Source organism: Zeus faber, assembly GCF_960531495.2.
Source record: "Zeus faber genome assembly, chromosome: 1".
NCBI classification, from domain to species: domain Eukaryota; kingdom Metazoa; phylum Chordata; class Actinopteri; order Zeiformes; family Zeidae; genus Zeus; species Zeus faber.
Window position 1 is genome coordinate 64,317,763 of NC_137193.1, and position 23,017 is coordinate 64,340,779.

At 40.6% G+C, this 23,017-nt stretch overlaps 2 protein-coding genes across 2 annotated transcripts in view; one reads left to right on the forward strand and one right to left on the reverse strand.

Moving 5' to 3' along the window:
* Positions 1 to 78: 78 nt before the first annotated feature.
* On the forward strand, positions 79 to 14,441 carry LOC307228587 (histone-binding protein N1/N2-like; the record flags this gene model as incomplete). The annotated part of the gene is made up of 11 exons (XM_079998295.1): positions 79 to 188; positions 821 to 901; positions 1,506 to 1,606; positions 2,034 to 2,212; positions 2,786 to 2,850; positions 3,813 to 3,886; positions 4,029 to 4,217; positions 10,650 to 10,822; positions 12,260 to 12,307; positions 13,927 to 13,995; positions 14,322 to 14,441. The coding sequence occupies exons 1-11, from the start codon at positions 88 to 90 to the stop codon at positions 14,439 to 14,441; spliced, it is 1,200 nt and encodes a 399-aa protein (XP_079854421.1). The 5' UTR covers positions 79 to 87.
* A 3,661-nt stretch (positions 14,442 to 18,102) lies between these two features.
* stxbp3 (syntaxin binding protein 3) overlaps positions 18,103 to 23,017 on the reverse strand; it is a 31,538-nt gene continuing 26,623 nt past the window's right edge. Inside the window, exons 17-19 of the mRNA XM_080013941.1 lie at positions 20,261 to 20,346; positions 19,423 to 19,571; positions 18,103 to 18,739 (exon numbers count right to left, since the gene is read on the reverse strand). Of these exons, the coding sequence (XP_079870067.1) occupies positions 18,636 to 18,739; positions 19,423 to 19,571; positions 20,261 to 20,346 (339 nt within the window). The 3' untranslated portion in view covers positions 18,103 to 18,635. The remainder of the gene's footprint in view (positions 18,740 to 19,422; positions 19,572 to 20,260; positions 20,347 to 23,017) is intronic.

Genomic DNA, 23,017 nt, shown 5'->3' on the forward strand with positions numbered 1-23,017 from the left:
ACTACAGCACATGTACACTATCTACATAAAGTTGACATTCAAAGTTATTTTTGCTTTGGTTTCTGCAGCTCATCCTCCAATGATGTAATGGAGGAGGCAAAGAAACTCATCGCCACAGGAAACAGGCATCTGGTGATGGGTGATGTTGTTTCTGCCGTCAATGTCTTCCAGCAGGCTTCTAGAATGCTGTAAGTTGGGATGCGATTTTAGGGGCGTTTTATAGGTGTCTAGGCTGCAATTTTAAGAAAATATTTTGTGATCAACCTTCCCAAATGTAAAATCAATCAGATGCCCTTATTGGAAGTGCTGACATTGCCACCAATATTAATATTATTTTATCCCTCCTAGGGTTGGGTGATATGTCAAAATATTCTTACCGGCACCCGACAATGGCGGATATGTTTTGCGAACGATTGTCACTGATCGGGTTCAGATAAATCTGGTACTAAAATTAATTCAACGCTAATTTACATTTAGTCTTAGACAATTATTTGCAACCATCATGCAGAACAAAACTGGCAAATCAAAGCAAGTCTAAAGCGTGAACACAATCCAAAAGTTGCACATGGCTTGAAGCTGATAGGATCTGTCTGAGAATCTCGCCTCTGATTGGACTGCTGTGGATAGTAATCTAGTTTATGATTGGCTGAGTGTGAAATCAGTAAGTGATAACAAGAGAAGCGAATCATAGCATTGTCAGTGGCGACGCAGCGGGTTTGAAAGACAGACGGACCATTAAATTAACAAAATAAAAGGACCAATCACCGGTTGCCGATATATTCGTCCAGTCGCCAAAGTCTAATTCACCCCATATCCTCAGGGCAGCAAGGTATGGAGACACTGCAGATGAATGTGGAGAGGCCTTCTTCCTTTGTGGAAAGTCTCTGCTTGAGCTGGCCAGGTTGGTTTTGTTCCCGTCCCTTTGGAATTGGGCTACTGGAACTTGTACAATCTAAATTTTAAACTGTGTAAGGGATTTCTTGTATAAATGTTGTTTACAGTTGCAAACCTATTAGGAAAAAAAGAGACATTTTTAACAGAATTTCTGACTTGGTATCTAAATCTGTATAATTTGCAAAATGAATTATAAGGGTGGGGTGAATCGATGGTAAATATGCTTAACAGCACAACTTTCATTTGCCCTTCGCATAATTCAGCTTTTAAATGTTGAGAACCATAAATCATTAGCCAATATAATGCAGAATTATTCAGTCACATGCAAGTGTCTGGTAGAAGTCAATGTCACTGGAACAAGGTTTCTTTAGACTACATAATTGTTCAGCTAATTTTATGCTTAATATGGTATGCTCAGGTTAATTTTAAAACACTCAGACTTTCAAAAAGTAATTTTTCTCCTATGTCCCAGCTGAGCAGTCCAAGCTATTAAGCATAGTCCTTTTAACAAAGTCAAAACTTGTGTTCATTTTCTTTGCTCTCCTGCCACAAAGCCTTGCCATTCTGCCTTCCTGTTAGCTCTGCTCTTCATTGCATTTTCTTTGCCACAGGATGGAAAATTCCATTCTTGGTAATGCTTTGGAAAGTGTTCCAGAGTCTGAAGAAGAGGGTAAACCTGAAAATTCAAACATCAAGAGTGCCAACAACCTTGGTGGTCAGTATCTGAGGATTTTCCTAGTTGAGCATTGATTAACAAATGTAAGTGGGAGCTTAAAGTCAGGCCTATTGACTCAGTGTAGGGATCAGTCAAAACTGGGATCTGACACCCAAAGCAGAATAAGAATATTCTCAGTAAAATAAAGTATGCCATATTGAACATCAGGTATTTAAAAACATTGCATTTCCAGGTCTCTTTGACCATGTAAAACTTAACATGTTATTTATCATGGTCTTTTAAATCAAACTAATTGTCTGTCTATTAAGTATAAGTAATGGTTCCTTATGCGGCATCGACCAACTTTAACAATCCAGAATCTGTATTGCACTCAAATGGGGAATCTAACAACATGGGCCAAATATTGAGAACTCTGACATGAACCTTTTTTGACAAGTGGTGACAAACATGTGCTTCCCTGGAGCAGAGAAAACCAGAGATGAACTTCCAAGGCAAGTGTATGAGGCAATCGCCCAACAGGAGACAGTCACAGCATCAGACTCCACCAAAACCCAGTCAGCTGACTTTGAGACTTGTGAAGAAGTGGAATTGGAGACAGCTATAGCCAAGTCATGGCTCCAGCAGAGCCAGCCAGAGCTTGTTGTGAATGGATAAGAAAAACATCTAGGATCTTTGATAAATGTATAACGCAAAGTTAGGATCAAAACAAAGTCTTGCTGTCTAATAGTGTTTGGTATTTCCACCACATGTGCTGGAGTAGACTGTATGAAATCTGAGGTTCCAACAGAAGAGACTGGCATTGAGCTGAAGGCAGAACCTGAGGTTCTGGATGATGAGGGCAGTATCTTTGGAAACTGCACTTTTTTTTTTCTCTCTCTTTCCCTTCCTTCTCCCACAGGCCACACTTTGTTATGGGAGACTGAAATGCAATTGATTTTCCTCTCACAATTTGTGTTTTGCCACAATAGGGTTTGGCCTCTCAAAAGGGGGCTTTGGTGATGGAATAGTGATGCATGTTTAGTCAAATCTGTTGTCCCACGGTTACTTTCAGAAAAATGATGGAACAGGTGTTAACGGTTATAACTGTCTCCACAGAGGAAGAGGATGATGATGAAGAGGATGAAGGAAATTCTGATGACAAGGCATGTTTTCACTGCAATTACGCTCATCTTAATAGATGTTATGAGACTATTTAAAGTTTCCTTTGTTTGACAGGAAGAAGTTGGAAACTTGCAGCTGGCATGGGAGATGCTAGAGGTGGCTAAAGTGATCTACAAAAGGTATCGGAGCTTACCCCCCCCCCCCAAGTTAGACACAAGATGAGTGCAATTTCATTCTGAGTTTTTTTTTATTTTATTTTTTATTCGGAGGCAGGACCTCCAGTGAAAGAGAGTTGGCTTTGAGTTGTGAATGCAGTTCTCACAGGAATCCTTTAATTCTGTCAATAGTTTTATTTTTGGTGGCTTGTAAATTAGTAGTGTTAAAAGTTAAGTTAAAAGGCTTGACCTTGACTTTTTCCTGATTTGTTAACCTTTTCTGTTTGAGTTGGTCACTCACCCTCGCTTGCTTGAATTACACACTTCATAGTTCGATAAAGTTTGAATGTAAGCAAATATTTGATAAATTGACTACTTCTTTCGCATAAAATGTGCAATAACTTCTGTTTAGTCTAGTTTCTCATAATTTTATTTTAAAGTAATACTCAGTTTTCCTGCTGCGATCATATAGCTATGGCTGCTATGAACTACTCAGCACTACACTCCTGGGACTAACTGGACATCAGTCAACCTAACGTTTCAATGCTTGAGTTGCGTTTCATGATTGCTATCATCCACTGATGGTGGTGAAAGTATGTAAATGAGGACATTTATATTTTTGTGCTCCACAGAGCAGATTTTCATGTTTTTGTGCCACAATATATTGTTACACACATAATGCAGCGTGTTTGTAAACTGATGGGTCCTGGGAGAACATGGACGGCCCCCTTAACTGACATGTAGAAAACGTATCTCAAGTTGGGGTTGTTACATTATTAGATGACGTTACTCCACATGCACTGCAAAGCCACTTGTTTACTTCAGATTAGTCTACTTTTTGGAGGATAATGTTGGCCAAATTATATCTATTTATTGGTTAAGTGCTCCAGGGCAGGTCTGTAAATGAACATTCAACAATTAATGCTTCTTTATAATTCTGCCATTTTGTTTGCTTATGCAGCCCTTTTTGATTTCTATTTCCTCAGAAATGAAGTCAAGGAGGATCAGCTGATGGCAGCCCAGGCTTACCTCAAACTAGGTGAAGTCAGTGTGGAGTCTGGTAGGTTATTTCCCTGTTAACTTTACTTCATCGTTGTCATCTTCCTGCAAACTCAGAACGCAGCCCTGATGCCTCCAATACAGCTGGAACAATTTGTCTTTGCATCTGTATCGGCTGAGCGGAACAGTGTCCCCCATCCCAGGCAATAATCAGCAGGCCCTAGAGGACTTCCAGCAGTGTCTGTCCCTGCAGCTGAAGCACCTGCCCATCCACAGCCGCCTGCTGGCTGAGAGCCACTACCATGTCGCCACCACGCTGTGCTATATGGAGGAATACAGCCAAGCTATCCAGCACTACAACAGCTCCATAAAGGTCATAGAGAACCGTCTTGGTAAGATCTATTATCTTAAACACTGACGCTACAACCAGAGTTTCCCTTATTTGGTAATTACCGTTTTTTTGACCAGGAAAATCTGTTAAAATCAGACTTTTAAATCTGTCCGGTAAAATTTATTCCCTTTTAAGGACACGTGGACCAGCACGTTTTGTTGGTTCATAATTTCTTCTGCCTGCACCCATCAGCCTGGCTGCCCTGCTTCTAATTTAGCATGTGCCCCATTTCGCATTGATTTGCTAACTTTCAGACTTAAAATTAGTTCTCTGATGCGGTGAAATGAATCTCCAATTATAAATGATATGACAAATGTCAATGAATGGGCCTCATTTCATATTGCAGGGGTTCCCCCAGTGTGTTCCAAGTCTGGCGGCCAGAGATATCTCATTCACTCTCACAGTGGGACGGCTCAGTGAGGAATTTTTCCCCACCGGTTAATAAACCCATGATACTGGGCATTAAGATATCAGTCAACATGCTCAAAATCTGTAAATTCTACTGCGCATGTTTGCCCTACAAAACTCCAGGTGCAGGACCCGGTAGATGCAGTTTCTCTAGAATATCTGCACTTAATGTAGGGCTCCAGACTAACTTTTTCCAATAGGAGCACTGGTGCTCTCTACTGAAAATGAAAGCACCTCTGAAATCGACATGCAACAGTCATATTCTTTTTTTCATCTCAACTGTCTATTACCAAAGCATTTATCAGTAATACAACTTCTAGAATTAACAATGTGTAGCTTAATTTTAAAGGGAAAGTCAAGTAGTACTTTAGAAGAAAATATCATGGAGTTAAATATTGCGACTTCATTGTTAATTTATAGACCCAAAATACTAAATAAACAAATCTAAATGTAAGCAGACCTGCTTACAAGGTCCAATCAATACATAACAATTCTGTACATTTGCTTCTGTTATTTAACTAAATCACTCAGATTGGACATTGCGGTTCTGTAACCCCTCCCACTCAACATCCACTGATACGCAGCGGTATTTTATTATCCACAGAGATGTAATTCTGCATTGCTGAGGTAAAATGGGAATTGGGGAGTAAAAATCAAGCAGAAAAATGTGACCGTATTGTTAACATAAAACCTGAGATGGACCGATTGACCGGCAGATCAGATATATTTTCAAATTCTGTGCTTGTCAAATTTACATGGCTGATACAGTTCTCATGTACTGGTAAAAATGCTCCCATTCTCAAACCCGATACCAACATAATGTTGCGTAGTTGACGCTCAAAAGAGTGTAAAAATGTCGGCTGTTTGCAGGTAATTCAAGGTAAACAAAGATTAGATGTGTAATTTATTGTCTGACAATATTCTAGAATTGTGCAGACTGAGTGTCTACTGCTGTCACAGCGGTGCTCTGGCCGTGATGAAAGGTTAGACTAAAAGGTATATTTGCACTTAACAGTGAGACTTTAATTTGACGTTTGAACTGGACATTTCCATGTTAGTTATGCATACATGTGTCGTAACACTCTGTGAGTTACAGGTTGCATTACACTGAAACTTGGTGATAGTCCCATATTCTATTTTACTTGGAACTCAGTGACCATACCATGTTGTATTCTATTGGGACTCGGGGTGGCAGTTTCATGTTCTATTATTGTGCCATAGTGAATAATGAACAATAATAAACAGTGTTAAAATCAGCAATCTCACTATTGTAACTGAAAGTTGCAGGGGTAGTCCATATGTGCAGCAGCTGTCTGCTCACATGAGTGTGATCAGATCATACAGTGTATTTTTAATTGACTTACAGCAGAAATAACCAATGAGACCAAACAAGATTTGATTTCTCCGATCACGTATATAAACTCAAAGATCGGACGACAATGTCAAAGTTATAAAAACACACAATTGATAGGGAATCAGCCGAAATTGGAATCGGCAGGTCAGACTTATTAAAAAAAAAAAAAAGTCTGCCAAGACAATTGCAGTCGGTGCATCTCTAGTTGTTAAACATGTTTAAAACCACTGACAAGGTGACGGTGAAGAACATTGCTCATCTCATTCCAATGGCACCTGTCAAGGGGTGGGATATACTGTATAAGGCAGCAAGTGAAAAGTCAGTTCTTGATGTTAATGTGTTGGAAGCAGGAAAAATGGACTAATGTAAGAATTTGAGATTTTCACATGGGCCAAATTATGAATTAGACCATCCCCAAAACAGCTGGCTTTGTGGTGTATTCCCGCTATGCAGTATTTAGTATCGACCAAAAGTGGTCCAAGGAAGGACAACTATTGACAGGGTCGTGGGCTCGTTGATGCGTTTGGGAGCTACTCCAGCCCGTCTACGCCGATCCCACAGAAAACCTACTGTAGCACAAATTGTTGAAAAAGTTAATGTTGGCTATAAGGGTGTCACTCTTCCGTTTCGAAATTGACCGAAATGAGCGTTCAACTTTGAACTCACAAGTGGGTTCGATTCGCCTCCTATTTTTGTGGGTAATGTCTGACATGGTCGCCATATTGGGGCAGTAAAGATCCGCCGGTAAACAGGTAATGTCCTATTCAAAACATTGTAAAAACGTTAATGTTTATAGTGATGCAATGGTATATTATCAATCCATTCGGTACGCCCCCCTACGGTTCAAAACGCACCCGTCAGCTGCACGGGAGCCGTGCAGAATTTCTCTATTTTTGCACGAGAAGTGTGTTTTTCAACTGAGCACAGCTACGAAACCTTTTCAAGAGAAACACAAGGTAAAACTACGTAAAAATGTTTTTGTAACGAGTGGCACCGAGGTGTCCAGTTGGAAAATAACCCCCTGGGATGGCAGTGCCCCTCTTTATTACGAACTTCTCGTCACCACGTTGTTCAAAATTCAAGAGGTTTATTTTTCACATACATGCATTCATACATATATGTATGAACGAACGAACGAGCTGATTATTTTGAATGGCTCTTTTGTAGGCATGAAGGACTCGCTGGGTGATGAGTTTTTTTTAAATTTAATTTAATTTAATTTTTTTTTGGTCATGTTTTATGTTGTTTTAAGTTGCCATCTTGTCAACATCACCGGCAAATGTTTCCCTCTCTATGTAAGACATGGCCTATGCTACTCCCTTGCGGAAGGTGCCCTGTCGGAAAAGAAGCACATCCGTTGTCAGGTTCACAAAGCAAAGGCACACATACACTGTTCTGACTGAGGTTTTATTTCAATGTTATTTTTGTAAAGAACAGGTATGAACAGTATTTTTCCACACAAATAATAGCTAGCTATATTACTGACTTTCATATTGTGAAACTTCAAAAAAAAAATTTCAACTCCCCTACAATCAGATGAACTTGTGCAAATTATAACCCACCAATTAACTTGAACCCCAGTCTCTCTCGCCCCCCGCAGACGTACACACAGAGTATTACACTAGTGATTTGTTGCAGACTAGTATAAATATTCTTTACACCTTTTAAACGTAACTTATTTTTTCTTAAATATAAAGGTACAGTTACATGACCTCTAAATATGATGATACATACCGAACCGTGAGCCAACTGTACGGTTGCATCTGTACTGTTTTCCAAAATGGTCTGTACAGGGGGGGGGAATAAAAAATTCTGTTTTACAAATGGGAGAGAGTGTCCGCAGGTGGACCTGCGCTGCAACGCCACAGGACGGCGTTCGCTGCAGGAGTTTCGTGTTCTCACTTTGTGTGCATGAAAATGGCAACTGGTTATAAGATTCCCCCCTGGCTGGCTGGTACACGTGGGGCCACGGCGCATCTCCGCCCGGTCAGTTGGCCGCATATTTACTCACTTGCCTCATTTATTTCATAGGCATTACATGCTGGGTCCACATACATACTCTTTGTGTGTGCAAGTGAATGAGCTACATGCTCTGTCGCTCTCTGGCGTGGGGGGTCCGCACCAGGTGAGTTTTGCTGGACTATCCCTTGCCAATTCTATTCCGGCATTATCATGGCATGTGTGAAAAGGTGCAAGATGGAAATTTTCCTCACTGTAGCTGCATGTGTGAATAGTGAAACTCACTTGCTGTGCTGGAAACGTTAGCTCAGTAATTTACCAGGAGCCATGTGTGAAAAAGGCTTAGCGTAGCCATCAGTGCTGTGTGGGGGGGGGGGGGGCATATGTTCAAATCATGGATTCGGACAATCGTGACACCCCTACGGGCTATGATAGAATAGCCCGTAGGGGGAAGTATTAGAACACAGTGTATTGCAGCTTGCTGTGTATGCCCATGCTGACCCCTGTCCACCGCCAAAAGCAGCTACAATGAGCAGGTGAGGGTCAGAACTGGACCATAGAAGGTGGTCTGTTCTAAATCACGTTTACTTCTGCATCATGTGGATGGCCGGGTTAGGGTCCGCTCAAGCATCAGTGGGATGTGCTGGAACAAGCTTGATCCTTGGGGGCCCCACCTCGCAACTTATAGGAGTTAAAGGATCTGCTGCTAACGTGTTGGTGCCGAATACCACACGACACCTTCCAAGGTCTTGTGGAATCCATGCCTTGACGGGACAGCTGTTTTGGGACCTACCCAATATACAGACGTGGACAAATTTGTTGGTATCCTTACAGCTCATTGAAACAATGCTTCATTCCTCCTGAAAGATGATACAATTCTGAAGTGTTAGGGTTAATTGTTCAATTATATTCAAAAATGGCCTGGACAAATTTGTTGGTACCCATAACGTAATATTTTGTTGCACAACCTTTAGAGGCAATTACTGCAATCAAGCAGTGCTTGATTGCTGTAGCTCTTGATGAGACTTCTGCACCTGTCAACAGGTAGTTTGGATCATTCTTCCTGAGCAAACTACTCCAGCTGTCTCAGGTTTGAGGGGTGCCTTCTCCAGACTGCATGTTTCAAAGGACATTCTCCCAGAAGCATTGTGTATTGTCAATATGCATTTTAGCAAATTCCAGTCTCGCTTTTTATGTCTTTCTTTCAAAAGTGGAGTCCTCCTGTGTCTTCTTTCATGGAGCCCACGGTCACTCAAAAAGCGACAGATGGTGCGATCAGACACTGATGTATCTTGACCTTGGCGTTCAGCTTGTACCTTTTTGGAAGTTGTCCTTGGCTCTTTTTCCACCATTCGCACTATCCTTCCAGAAGTTCAATCTGGGGTCGATTATCCCCTTGCAGCCACGTCCAGGGAGGTTGGCCACAGTCCCATGGACCTTAAACTTCTTAATATTTGCAACGGTAGTCACGGGAACATCAAGCTGTTCGGAGATGGTCTTATAGCCTTTACCTTTACATGCTTGTCTATAATTTTCTTTCTGATCTCCTCAGACAACTCTCTCCATTGCTGTCTCTTGTCCATGTTCATTGTGGTGTACATGATGACACCAAACAGCAGTGACGACTTTTCTCCATTTAAATAGGCTGAATGACTGATTAGAAGATTGAAGACATGTGTGAAACCAATTAAAGAAAACACTTATCCCTATAATCCAATTATTTCTAATCTTTTCTCAGGGGTACCAACAAATCTGTCCAGGCCATTTTAGAATATCATTTCTCTTTAGCAATAATTTATCTCTTTTCACAGTTTCTTTGCTTTACTCTGACATACCAAAGGCATGCAGGTATACATAAGAAAATTGCTTTTAATTTCATCATTTTTCCAATGAGGGGTGTGTGTGTGTGTGTGTGTGTGTGTGTGTGTGTGTGTGTGTGTGTGTGTGTGTGTGTGTGTGTGTGTGTGTGTGTGTGTGTGTGTGTGTGTGTGTGTGTGTGTGTGTGTGTGTGTGTGTGTGTGTGTGTGTGTGTGGGGAAGGATGAGTGGGTTCTAACCAGCTTGTGTCTCTGTTCTTCCTCCTGTCCTTTCTCCTTTTTGTACTGTGTTCACTTCATATTTTGTGTGTGTGTGTAAATTGTTTATATTTTATTGTTTTAACACAACGGTGGTAGCAAAAAATACAACTTGGCTTGCTTTCACCTACCAGTCTTTGACTCCAGTGCTCATGAAGGAGAGGACACAATTATAAGCGACTGGAATGCACCAAGTGCCCATTTTTCCTTGGGCCTTAAAGTGATCAGTTTTGATTTCTTGGTTGGTCTAGAACCGCTGATCCAGACTTGAAGACTTGAGCTATAGTTTTTTTTTTTTTGTTTGTTTTTTTCCCTCGCAAATCTCCAGTCAGCTTTTAGCACTCACTTAATGTAGGGCCCTATCGAATCTGTGTTGTATCACATGTATCACATCTCACTCATCTCTTGTGGGGGGGTGTGATTGTTTCATTAACACATAAAGATGTGATACAAGATGTAATAATTTGGGATGCGGTGTAGACCGCGTTGGCGCCAATAAAAATGAGATGAAACGAATGTATTCATTGTAGCTTTACATTTGTTTATGACAGCTTCAAGACTTTCATGATAAGGTGTGTTAATGTGTCTTTGATTCAAGGTTATGAATAATCCTGTGTCAACTCTAAACTGTCCTTCAGCCATGCTACGGGATGCGGTAAATATAGCGGATGGCCCTGACAGGGCATTGGCGGAGAGAATTGAGATGGAGGAGTTGAAGCAGCTTCTCCCTGACATCAGAGAGAAGGTGGAGGATGTCAAGGAGGGCCAGAGACTTGCTAGCGCTGCCTCCCAGGCCATTCAACAAACACTGGTGGGTAACTGCAGCAGCTGACATGAAACAATTTAACACTTTATATGGTATCAAAATGCAGATTTGTTCTGTATAATCTTATGGTCAGTATTGTGAAGTAATGCATTGGTTTCAGTTGAGTCAGTTTTGAGGAGTTTAAGTGAATATGGTGCTGAAAGTATGTTAAATTACAATGACATTTCGGGGCCCCAACGCTATTGTCCACAGTTTCAAGTTGGTTTCCATCAGCTTTTGGTTGTCAAGATGACTTTTCTTTTATTTTTCCCCCACAGTGTCTTTGAGTATGAAGTGGAGGTTATCGTGCGGAACTGAAGTCAATCATTGGTCTCTTATATGACCGCTGAATACTAACAGTTTTATTAGACATTAACCAGGCTATCATAAAAAGTGTTGCTTAATGCATAAGCAAGCTTTCGGTAATACCCCAGCAACCAGAGGGGTAACTGGGCAATCAATAGTTTGTCGAGAAAAAGGATGAACGAAGTAAAGTAATTCAATGCGTTTAGAAAAAACAGCTGAAATGAGCTACAAACTACGGTTAACAGAGAATGCTCATGTCGGGATGATGCTACAAGGAGTTACTGTAATGTTCTGCGACCAGGAAATGTGTTTATACCTAGCATTTTAAAGGAAGAAATTTTAATTTGGTCCTCTGCAGCTGTACCAATGTGTTCAACCATGGTACTTTTAATAGCAGCGCCAATCTGCTGTTGAGGTGTGTGTGTGTGTGTGTGTGTGTGTGTGTGTGTGTGTGTGTCCTGAAATCTGTTCTAAGGTGGGGCTTCCACTTCATACTAGTCAAATTATGTGAAATAAAATATTTATTCAATATTAAATTTTCTTGCCACCATCTACAGTGAAGTCTTTTTTAATAATGAAGCCATAGCCCATTGTAGACAATTTCATGATTCTAAAAGATTCCTCCTTATTTTTATTACAGAAAAGCTCATTTGAAAATAAATGTAAATCAGAACCAAAGGGATGCAAATGACCCAGATACAATGTATTCAGTTTGGAGATTTTTAAGAACTTGTTACTGGAAAATTGTCATGTTTTATTTAACCAGTTTTTCCCCTGTCCCGTATTGTTGACTAATAAGTATTGATAAGGCCGGTGTGTGGTGACGGTCTCTGCCCTATCCCACAAATTTGAGTGTCAGATCTCATTTCCTGCATTCTGCTGAATTGTATGTATGGATATGACTCAAAACTAATTGACAAACAGTGAACACTTTTGTTAAAACTCCCAACCTGATAAAGCAGCATGAAGTAAAGCAATGAGCTCTGAATTAGGTTTCAATGGAGACTAATCATGTAGCGGTGATGCTACAATTAAATTGACATTACTTACCCACAAAAAAAGTTCCCTCCTGAATTCAAACAGTATTTAGCTGAATTAAGTGTTGTGCGCTGAAGTAAACAGATGACTGTCTTCCAGGTTGGTAATTTCACTTCTTCAGCATTCCCATTTGCAACAGCCAGCCAGGTAAGGACATGGTTCAGATATATTGGAAATTTTTGGTGCCAAATATTTACACTCTACTACTGCTATTTTGTTATTCTTTTTTACTAATAAGAATCATAGCTCTGCATAGACAACTGAAATGATTCTTTGACTATCTGATTCCTCCAAATTTTTATTTCAGGAAAATGCATTAGAAAATGAAGTGGTCGAACCAAATAGTCAGTCATAAAAACAAGTCTGCCCCAAATGCGACACAGAAAATGTTGTTAGCTGTACTATAAGGTCCTAGTTTCTTTGTCAATGCTCGCAATATGCGGTAATCGCAGCAAAAGATTATACTGTCGTCTGGATACAGCTAGACGGTACTACTTCTGACAGTTGGAACTGCTGGTCTTTCTACATGTAAGAGTTGTCTGTTGTGTACTAGGTTTCTGTTGCACACTTGCACTACATTTAGATAGGTAACCTAGCTCAGGTGTTGCATGTCATACAGTTTTTAGGCTGCAAACCTAACTATGCTGATTTGAGATTTCTGACATGTAGCTATGCGCTTCACTTTCCAGGGCAGAGTTTGCGCTAGGACCTTTTAATTAACGACCAGGTTTCCAATGATTAGTTTATTGGACAAATTGTGAAGAAAAAAAAAAAAAAAAAAGTGTCATAACTATGTATGCAAAGCTTGCACAATGGGCACATGCATTAGTGCACATCAGTGCACTAACCCATGGAAGAGCGAAATCTTCTATTTTTGGACTGAAAACTAGGTCTGTCTGAAAGCTATCCCAAGTCTTGCACAAGAGGATGAATTGGACTACGAATGCTTAAAAGTGCTCATTCGGTGTGTGTGTGTGTGTGTGTGTGTACAATACTTTTTGCTTGCTCCAAGGTGACTGGTTTGCTTTGTTTCCCCAATTACGATTGATTTAAGACGAGTAAAATCTTACGCGTGTTCTTTAATTAGTAATTAGTTCTTTAATTGCCAAAGCAAGGAACGCCCTTAAGGTACTGTAAAGTCTGGTTTCTTTGTCAGTTACTGCTTTTATTTATTTATTTATTTATTTCCCCCCCCTCCCTATGCGTTTTCGCGCCTCAAACGTACGTTTTTTTCGCTCACTGCTTTGTCTGAACACCTCCGTTTCTTAACTGCAGGGTTGCAAGGGCATCCTCAACTAAATTAGCCTTCATTTCGATTAGCGTTTGAGCTAAAATATCTACTGAGTGGACTGGTCGGCCATTATTGTCAGCTAGCTCACAATCAGCTAGACATGTCACTGCAAGCTTGCACATGAAGGCGGAGCCTAGGACGTAATAGGCAGGTTGATTCGTGCCTACGTAGAGTCTGCTGGACGGTGATTTGTGGTGGTGTTTTTGATGTTAAATGGTCGGTTGAATTAATCTTAACATTTTTAGTTGTAATTGTGTAATTTTGTTGGTGAGAAAGCATATTTAGGCAGAATATTTCAGAAATTAAACTTTTTTTTTTTTTTACTAGCTTTTTAAGATTTATTGAGTCTGCCATGGCAAAATCGTTCCACAGATAAGATTGGAATATAAGCTTTAATTGGTAAAAGTAAAACTAAGCCGCACAATTTCATTTTCCATCCAATTAACCATGATTATTTTTTTTTTCTTCCCCCCAGATCAGACAATCTGATGGTGCCTCATCATCCAAAGCAGTTTCAGATATTTCCCACCTTATCAGGAAAAAGGTGAGTCCTACCAGAATTTTAAATCTGGAACACACTCTGTATATAAGGTGGATGTTCTGCTGCAGTTAATCTGTCCCTTGTTCTTTTGCAACTAGGATGTTGTTGCAGCTTTTTGGGTTTGTTGTTTTTTAATTCATGTACTAGTCAGGTCACCTTGCCTCAGCCGTTGACGTGTTTTTTAAGTTGAGCAGAAAGTGAACGGCAGTTGTCTGTGCAAAAGAGCTGTTCTGGGCTCTCACTGTAAGGGTAATTGTTGCTGTCATCGTGTCTCAAGCCAAGGCCCCCTTCCAGAAGCCTCCGGCCTATGTTTTAATTGTTCTACACAGAGGAAGCCGGAGGAGGAGGAGGAGGAGGAGGCGGGTAGTCTAGTGAAGGATGCCGATGCCAAGCAGGCCAAACGGGAAGCTGCAATTAATGGCAGTGGAGACTCCAGTGCCGGCAATTAAAATCCAGGCCAAAAAGGCAAAGGAGGTGAGTGAAACTGAATATCGATGTCATACTGTAGATAAGCAGTTCTTAGGCAAGAGTTCTGTCCTTTCAGCAGCGGTGTATCCTAGAAATCCACTTGCTGTTTAAATCCCCACCAGTTAGTCTGGGAGGACTTAATCTCTGTAGTAACCCCCACAAGTTGAGGGCTTGACACATGAAGGCACAGGTAGACTGAAATATCAAGCCATTGTAGCTTTACATTTGTTTATGACAGCCTCAAGACTTTCGTGATAAGGTGTGTTAATGTGTCCTTGATTCAAGGGTATGAAACAATTTATTTTATTTCACATCAATGCACAAGTTCCTAGGCAATTTTAAAGGAGACCTATTATGTAAAACTCACTTTTTCAGTGCTTGTGCAGATACATTTGCACAAGCACTAACACACTAAGTATGAAATAAGACAATTCACTCAATTTTTATTTTTGTGAGGTTTCAGAAAACATGTCCTCAAACAAGCTGTTCAGCTTTTGGTGTCTTAGTACTACATAGCATTTAGACACATTAAAATTTGAACTACCCCTCCATCTGAGTAACTCGTGACTTCTAGGAGGGCTGAACGATTTGAGAAAATAATGTAATTGATATATATATAGTTTTAAGACTTAAATTGTGATTGCTATTTAGGCCTACATGTCATGAGATGAATTGATTTTGCATAATTTACACATAATCTGAGTGGTAATGGGTCCACTTTCAAGATATGAGCAAATACTGTAGATCAAAATTTGTTGTTAAGGAGGACCTATTATGCTCCTTTCCACCAAGTTAATACAGGTACTCCTCAGTTAACGACCTACCTGTTAAACAACTGTTTGGACTTACGTCCAGCTCTACGACCAGTTGGTATTGTTCAGTCGGTTGAGTACAAGTTCCGGGATGTGAGCGAATGGCGTTTGAGCATGGCTTCCCGGGTTCAATCTACGTTTTGTTTGGAGAAACATGGCGTGGATCACACGCTGTAGAAGAAGAAGAATCTTTAATTGTCACACAGCACACCACACTACAACGCATATGCACACACATGCTTTGGATGGTGGCCGGTGAAATGAGGCCTCTGCATTTCACCCATCCTTGGCTTGTCCTTCCTCCGGGGGCGCAGCCAGGAGCAGTGGGCAGCATTTGTGGACACGCCCGGGGACCTTGTGATGAGTGTCCATCGATGTCCAGACGATGTTGTGTGCATGTTTTTGGTGGGGGTCCTTACTGACGTTAGGTGGAGGAAACCCCATGTGAGCACGGGAAGAACATGCAAACTCCACACAGAAAGGCTCCTATTTGGGAGATAATCCCTGCGCCATCGTGCCACATTGTAGCCTACAGTACGGTCCTACCGTGGAAACACGCAAAGCAGAATTTATTTTTCGCAGAGTTGGTATTAACTCCTTTCTTTTATAAGAGCACAACCATTGAAAATGTGAGTTTTGCATAAAATATCCCCTATGAAATCAGGACACATAGTTTGAATTGCCGCTATGATTTCGGATACATTTTTAAGACCTACTTTATTCAAATTTTACACAACTTTTGAAAAAAACCAACAACCTGCTGTTGTGGCCTGAACTCTTTAAAAAAAATAATAATAATGTTTTATTAGCCTGCGAAGACTTGGACCTCTGTGGAGTGCTCGGCTGGACAGTTTCTCGACTCCCTGATCTCAAAATGGCACAGTATGCCTGTCCATCTCCCTTTCAATTCTGGTTTTGTAAATTACATCAATTTCTGTCATTCTTTTTCTATACTTGTATTAAGAAAATAAAGGATATTTGCAGAGGCTGTGTCTAGGTCTTTTGAAATTTGGACAGAAGTTGCTATTGTAAAATTGTTTGACTTATAGGCAATACAGTAACAAACTTGATTAACACAAGTCACAAAATAAAGGTGGTGGGGGACACATTACAATTATAAGATTTGAGAGAAACATTCAAAGTGTGCTTTTCAAATTTGATTTGGGTATACTTTTTTTTTTTTTTTTTTTTTTTTTTTTTTGGGGGGGGTGGGGCGGGGGGGGGGGGTTTCCACTGGATTTTGAGAGGGGAGAGACTCTAGTTGACGCCAACTTAAGCCAAGCTTAAAATTGTCTAGAACCTTAAGAATTGTCTTGGTAGTCATGTCGTACTACTTGTAGTGTGCCAGACTTTATTTGTGCTTTGTTAGTTTCCACCATGGGTAATTTAATTCTCTGCCAAATTAGAACATAGCGTGCTCACTGAGATCCTAACATTTAAACTACCAGAGATGGCCATGTTTACAAACCTTTCTGTAAGGTTCTTGATGAGCAAAGGTGCTGTGGTTATGGAGTCTCTTGGACAGAATTATAAGACTGAAACAAATTGTGATAACAGGGGCAGAGAGGGTCTCCAGGAATTATATAAACCCTAATTTGTGTACAATTTGATAAACACCAATTTGGAACACCAATTTAAATATTCAAAATATATTTTAGATATTAAAAAGACAACATAGAAATGTAACAGTTTTCATCTATTTGATGTCATTGTATGTATAAAAAAAAAAATTATATATATAATATAAAAAAAAAAAAATAACCTCAGCACTCCATCAGATGAATCAAAGAAATAGCCAAGCTGCTGCTAAAACAACCACAATAAGTATGTACCTCCCTTTGCAACTCCAGCCAAGGGCAGATGTACAAAGACCCACATCACTGTGTAAAAAAAAAAAAAAAAAAAGTCCGCCTGAAGGTTGTTAGTCAGATTGGGTCCGCGTTCTCCCCGAAGACAAGCCCCTATTAAGTTTCCTCTGGTGGTAGCTGTAGCCAGATACAGACCACAGGCCTAAGATCCAAGAGGTTTATTCATGATAAGGCCTCCCTTTTGGCACCACAAGTAGCCTATGCTGTGTCACTTTCGCACTCTAAAAACACGTGCATGATTACATTGGGTCGGGATAAGAGTCCAGCATGTGGGAGAAAGAAACACAAATCAAGACACGCAAAAAATTTTGGTAGTAAATATTTCTTATTTTTATGTTTGTTATCTTCTTTCCTAATTGTGATTCTAATATGCCACTTACATGTAGTAAAGTTCAGCAATATCATTTTCCAGGACTTGACGCATGGCCTGGGGAAGTTAAAAATGTTCTTCTAAAGTAAGAACAAATTCAAGTGTTAACATTGTTAAATCCAAATTTTTGCTAAACCATGTGTATGCACCGCATAAATCTGGGCGGTGCACTGTTCAAGAATGAGGCCCAAGGTGAGTACCGCTAGTATACGCGAATAGAGTAGAATAAGTGAAAGTTGTCATGAAAAGTAATGGCACTCAAGTAAGTCCCATAAACTATTTAAGATGGATAAATAAATCCTATATGATCACCACAATATCAATGTTGCTAAAGGAGAAAGCAAGAGTGACGGCTTAGTGATGCTACTGAGAAACTTGAAGGCTGCATCTCACTTCTCTGTACTAAATTTAGTCTCTGTATTAACCACATTTCTGTGTATTTGATTCAGAGGGTTGTACCAGAACCAAGAGTTTAATAAAAATGCAGGTTTTCTGTAGATACTTGAGATAAAGGGGATACACTAAATGTTTCATCTAATTTGGTTTAATTTGCTAGAGAATAGCCATAATTGTAGATTATGACAGAATGATACAATATTGATAATTTTCATTTATTCATTGGTCATTCAAGACAAAAGATTATACCGCTGATAAAAAGACTTGATTGTTACATAATGTGATTACAATGGTGTTGGGATTAAGTGCATATGTATGTAAATTTGACTTAGGCAGACAGTTTAAACAATGTTAAATCAAGTTTTCGTCGTGGGACTAAAGATAGAACCTAAGTACAATTCACTTAAAACTCAATGAATACGAAAATAGATACTACCGTTTAAATACCGATGCCAGATCTTTCACGGTCGGTCACTTCTGGGCATGAAAAAAAATAGGTATGAAACTGTCCTCAACATGAACTCCTGGAATCCACAAAATATGGAACATGTGAAACAAATTGAGATGAGCGTCCTCAGTTCTTCCACAACAAGGCCCAGACTAAAGAGAAGAAAACATTGTTAAACAAAGAAATGAATTCCCTTCATTTTTCCATTGAGAAAGCTGAGAGAATGGGGTGTGGTTTGAAGCATTGGCAGAGGAAGGGGTTATATGGCGGGAGGCCACCCCTCAGGCATTGCTTCTTTCATCTACTGTGAAGGTCTCCATGGGGCCTTTATTCAGCATCTTGATGTCATCCAGGAGACTGGTGGGGGTCACAATGTGGGAAGACCCTGCAATGAAAATCAAAAACTGATAAACATGCCTCTTCCATGAACTAATCACATTAATTCAGAGCTTAAAAACCCCAATAAAGCTTGTCCAAGTTTGTTCTTTGAGTAAAATATTGGATTTTTCTGCATTTATCTCTACAGCCTGTACATGCATAGAACCACGCTGTGTGAAAAATGATACACGCATACTAATTAGTACACCAAATTAGTGTTCAGTGTGTCTGAAACCACTGTATGACACATTACTACATCTTGTGAAATTGATGCAGTGTTGCACCATTCTGGCAAGTGTATCCTACAAGATGTTGGAAAACACTTTGTGCAGCGTTGTCATTAACCCGCAATGTGCTGAAAGGAAGTGGCGCAGCTATATGAAGATGGAGTTAAGTCCAAGAACACCACTTACATACTAAAGCACACTGGATGAAAGTACAAACATGTAGTATAATATAGAGACAGTATTTCCAAATAAATTATCAGCAACAGCCGTACTGGCACTACTCAGCAGTGGGCGTAAACGCAACATTTTCCATCTGAATGTCATCAAATAAATGGCAAATAGACAACCTCGGCCACAAAATGAGTCACTGTGCCAGCTGAGTTCAACTATCCACAGGATGAGAGATCCATCATGGTTACCCTTTTCTGTGTGAACGCTATCTCACACAATAGCCCCGGCTTACCTATGATGACCTCACAGGACTTGACCGCCTGAGTGACCTGGTAGGCACTGCGGGTTTCCGAGTAGCAGACTCCTCCAATGATGAAAATGATGAGCCGCGAGCCACTCCGCCGCTCATCCTGTGAGTTCGTCTTGTGCTTCTGACGTGCACTACAGAGCAGTTATGGAACAGGCACAAAGGACAGCCATAAGATCAGATTCAGTAGCAGAGTTTGCTTTGTGATTTTGTTTGTTTGCTGATGAGAGCGGCCTCATTTAAAGAAACGCACCCATCGCGCGCGCGTGTGTTAGCTCAAAAGAAAAAAAGTTGATGACAAATGGGTGTCAAACATTGCTGATTTATGTGAATACAGTGCTGAGTATAATTGTTTTGTTATTTAGGCTCTGGACACCAGCACAATGGATCTGAACTGAATCTAAAAATGACCCTAAATAGGGGGACTATGTATTAAAAATGGCTATGAATCCAAAACTGTTCACCTGACGTGAATGTAAACACTTAAATCTTAGAAGCTGAACTTCAATCTCATGCAGATTGTTTCATTTCAAATCCATTGTGTTGGAATACAGAGCCAAATCAACAAAAAATGCCTCACTGTCCAATAATACCACCACTATATGTGCAGCTGAGACCAACAGTTAAAAATACAGAGGGAAGTGAGGGTTTACTTCCGTTGCTTTGAATGAAGAATTATTTCTTTATTACTTGATTAATGCTGTCAAGCTTTTTCTGTCACGCTTTAATCACAGCTTGGCCTTGGAAGCAGTTGAAGCAGGTTCAACAATAAATGCTCAAATCCTTTGCCTGTGCTTGGGTGTCATCCCCCATTTAAACCCACCTGACGGCCCCAGAGCCATTCCAGGCTGCAGGACACTCTGACTGGTGCGGCCACTCTCTGATGTCGAGCTTGTTCTCCACAGCATCCTGGACACAATACACATTTAAAAACATTGTAGAAATCACAACTATTTGAGAAGTTGTCAGGAGTCATGCTGCTATTGCTCCTAAAGTCAAGCACATAGAGTTGCTGGAATGCTTTTGGCCCTAAGGGGGTTAAAAGATAGGTCCCCTATTTTTCAACCCAATGTTAAAATCGTAGTTTCCAGCTGGATACATGAAATCACCGCCAGATTCAAGTCCCCTGCATACTAGCCAGATTTGTTGTTACCCACATGCGCAGAGATAAGAAAACAGGAGGAGCTGCAGTAGTGGAGGCATTGGACACCGTCTCCCCCGAGGTTTGCACTTTGGCTGGAATAAAAAATATGCACATATGGTGTAATCTACTACGCCAATCGTGTTGGGCATCCCATCTATAAGCTCTCTGGTGCGTTTCGTTAAGGGAATTTGATATATTATATTTTTATATATTTGATTAATATGTGTTTATATACACCGATAAGCCACAACATTAAAACCACTGACAGGTGAAGTGAGTCACATTGCTCATCTCATTCCAATGCCACCCGTCAAGGGGTGTGATATATAAGGCAGCAATTAAAGGCAGCAGTCCGTTATTGAAGTTGATGTGTTGGAAGCAGGAAAAATGGGCAAGCTGAGGATCTGAGTGACTTTGACAAGAGTCAAGTTCTGATGACAAGATTTCTGGATCAGAGCATCTCCAAAGCGGCAGCTCTTTTAGGAGATGGACCCCTAATTAGTGGCAGACCGCTTAATCGGTCAGCCGATTAATTGGGCCGATACGTGCGCATTTTGAGCTAATCGCCATCTGCCGATGCCTGCGCTCAAGAGACAAATGTCTGCAGACTAGTGTTATCAAAAATATCTATTTTCCTATACATATTGATTTTGAATATTTGAAACGTTTAATACAAACTTTCCGCACTACCGATATACCGGTACCAGCTGCGCTTCCTCGCTCTGTCTTCTCTCTGACAGCAAGTTCACACACACACACACACACACAGACACAGACAATTGTTGCCGGTCCACGTGTCCTGGAAGATCTCAATATCCTGGACAAATGGGAGAGATTCCGGTCAAATATTTTCATGTTTATTGAGCTTAAAAACAATTGATAAAGAATATTACAACTTAATCTAATTTAAAAATTCTGTATGTCAACAAGTGCAGCTGATTTAATTAACATTTCACTTGAATACAATTTTTATCAAATCCAAAACAAAATAAAAATGGCAAGTTGGTCTAAACAAATAAATAACATTTGTGGTGTTGTGCGTCTTCGGCCCTTGTCTACATATTTTTTCAACGCAATGAATATTTACTGTCTGCTTTGGGTCGGAACTTAAATATCCAAATAAATGCCAAACCATGGATGTACAGTGGGGCAAAAAAGTATTTAGTCAGCCACCAATTGTGCAAGTTCTCCCACTTAAAAAGATGAGAGAGGCCTGTTATTTTCATCATAGCTACACTTCGACTATGAGAGACAGAATGGGGGGAAAGAATCCAGGAAATCACATTGTAGGATTTTTAATGAATAAATTGGTAAATTCCTCGGTAAAATAAGTATTTGGTCACCTACAAACAAGCAAGATTTCTGGCTTTTACAGACCTGTAACTTTTTCTTTAAGAGGCTCCTCTGTCCTCCACTCGTTACCTGTATTAATGGCACCTGTTTGAACTCATTATCAGTATAAAAGACACCTGTCCACAACCTCAAACAGTCACACTCCAAACTCCACTATGGCCAAGACCAAAGAGCTGTACAAGGACACCAGAAACAAAATTGTAGACCTGCACCAGGCTGGGAAGACTGAGTCTGCAATAGGTAAGCAGCTTGTTGTGAAGAAATCAACTGTGGGAGCAATTATTAGAAAATGGAAGACATACAAGACCACTGATAATCTCCCTCGATCTGGGGCTCCACGCAAGATCTCACCCGTGGGGTCAAAATGATCACAAGAACGGTGAGCAAACATCCCAGAACCACACGGGGGGGACCTAGTGAATGACCTGCAGAGAGCTGGGACCAAAGTAACAAAGGCTACCATCAGTAACACACTAGGGCCAGGGACTCAAATCCTGCAGTGCCAGACGTGTCCCCCTGCTTAAGCCAGTACATGTCCAGGCCCGTCTGAAGTTTGCTAGAGAGCATTTGGATGATCCAGAAGAGGATTGGGAGAATGTCAGATGAAACCAAAATAGAACTTTTTGGTAAAAACTCAACTTGTCGTGTTTGGAGGAGAAAGAAAGCTGAGTTGCATCCAAAGAACACCATACCTACTGTGAAGCATGGGGGTGGAAACATCATGCTTTGGGGCTGTTTTTCTGCAAAGGGACCAGGACGACTGATCCGTGTAAAGGAAAGAATGAATGGGGCAATGTATCGTGAGATTTTGAGTGAAAACCTCCTTCCATCAGCAAGGGCATTGAAGATGAAACGTGGCTGGGCCTTCAGCATGACAATGATCCCAAACACACCGCCCGGGCAACGAAGGAGTGGCTTCGTAGGAAGCATTTCAAGGTCCTGGAGTGGCCTAGCCAGTCTCCAGATCTCAACCCCATAGAAAATCTTAGGAGGGAGTTGAAAGTCTGTGTTGCCCAGCGACAGCCCCAAAACATCACTGCTCTAGAGGAGATCTGCACGGAGGAATGGACCAAAATACCAGCA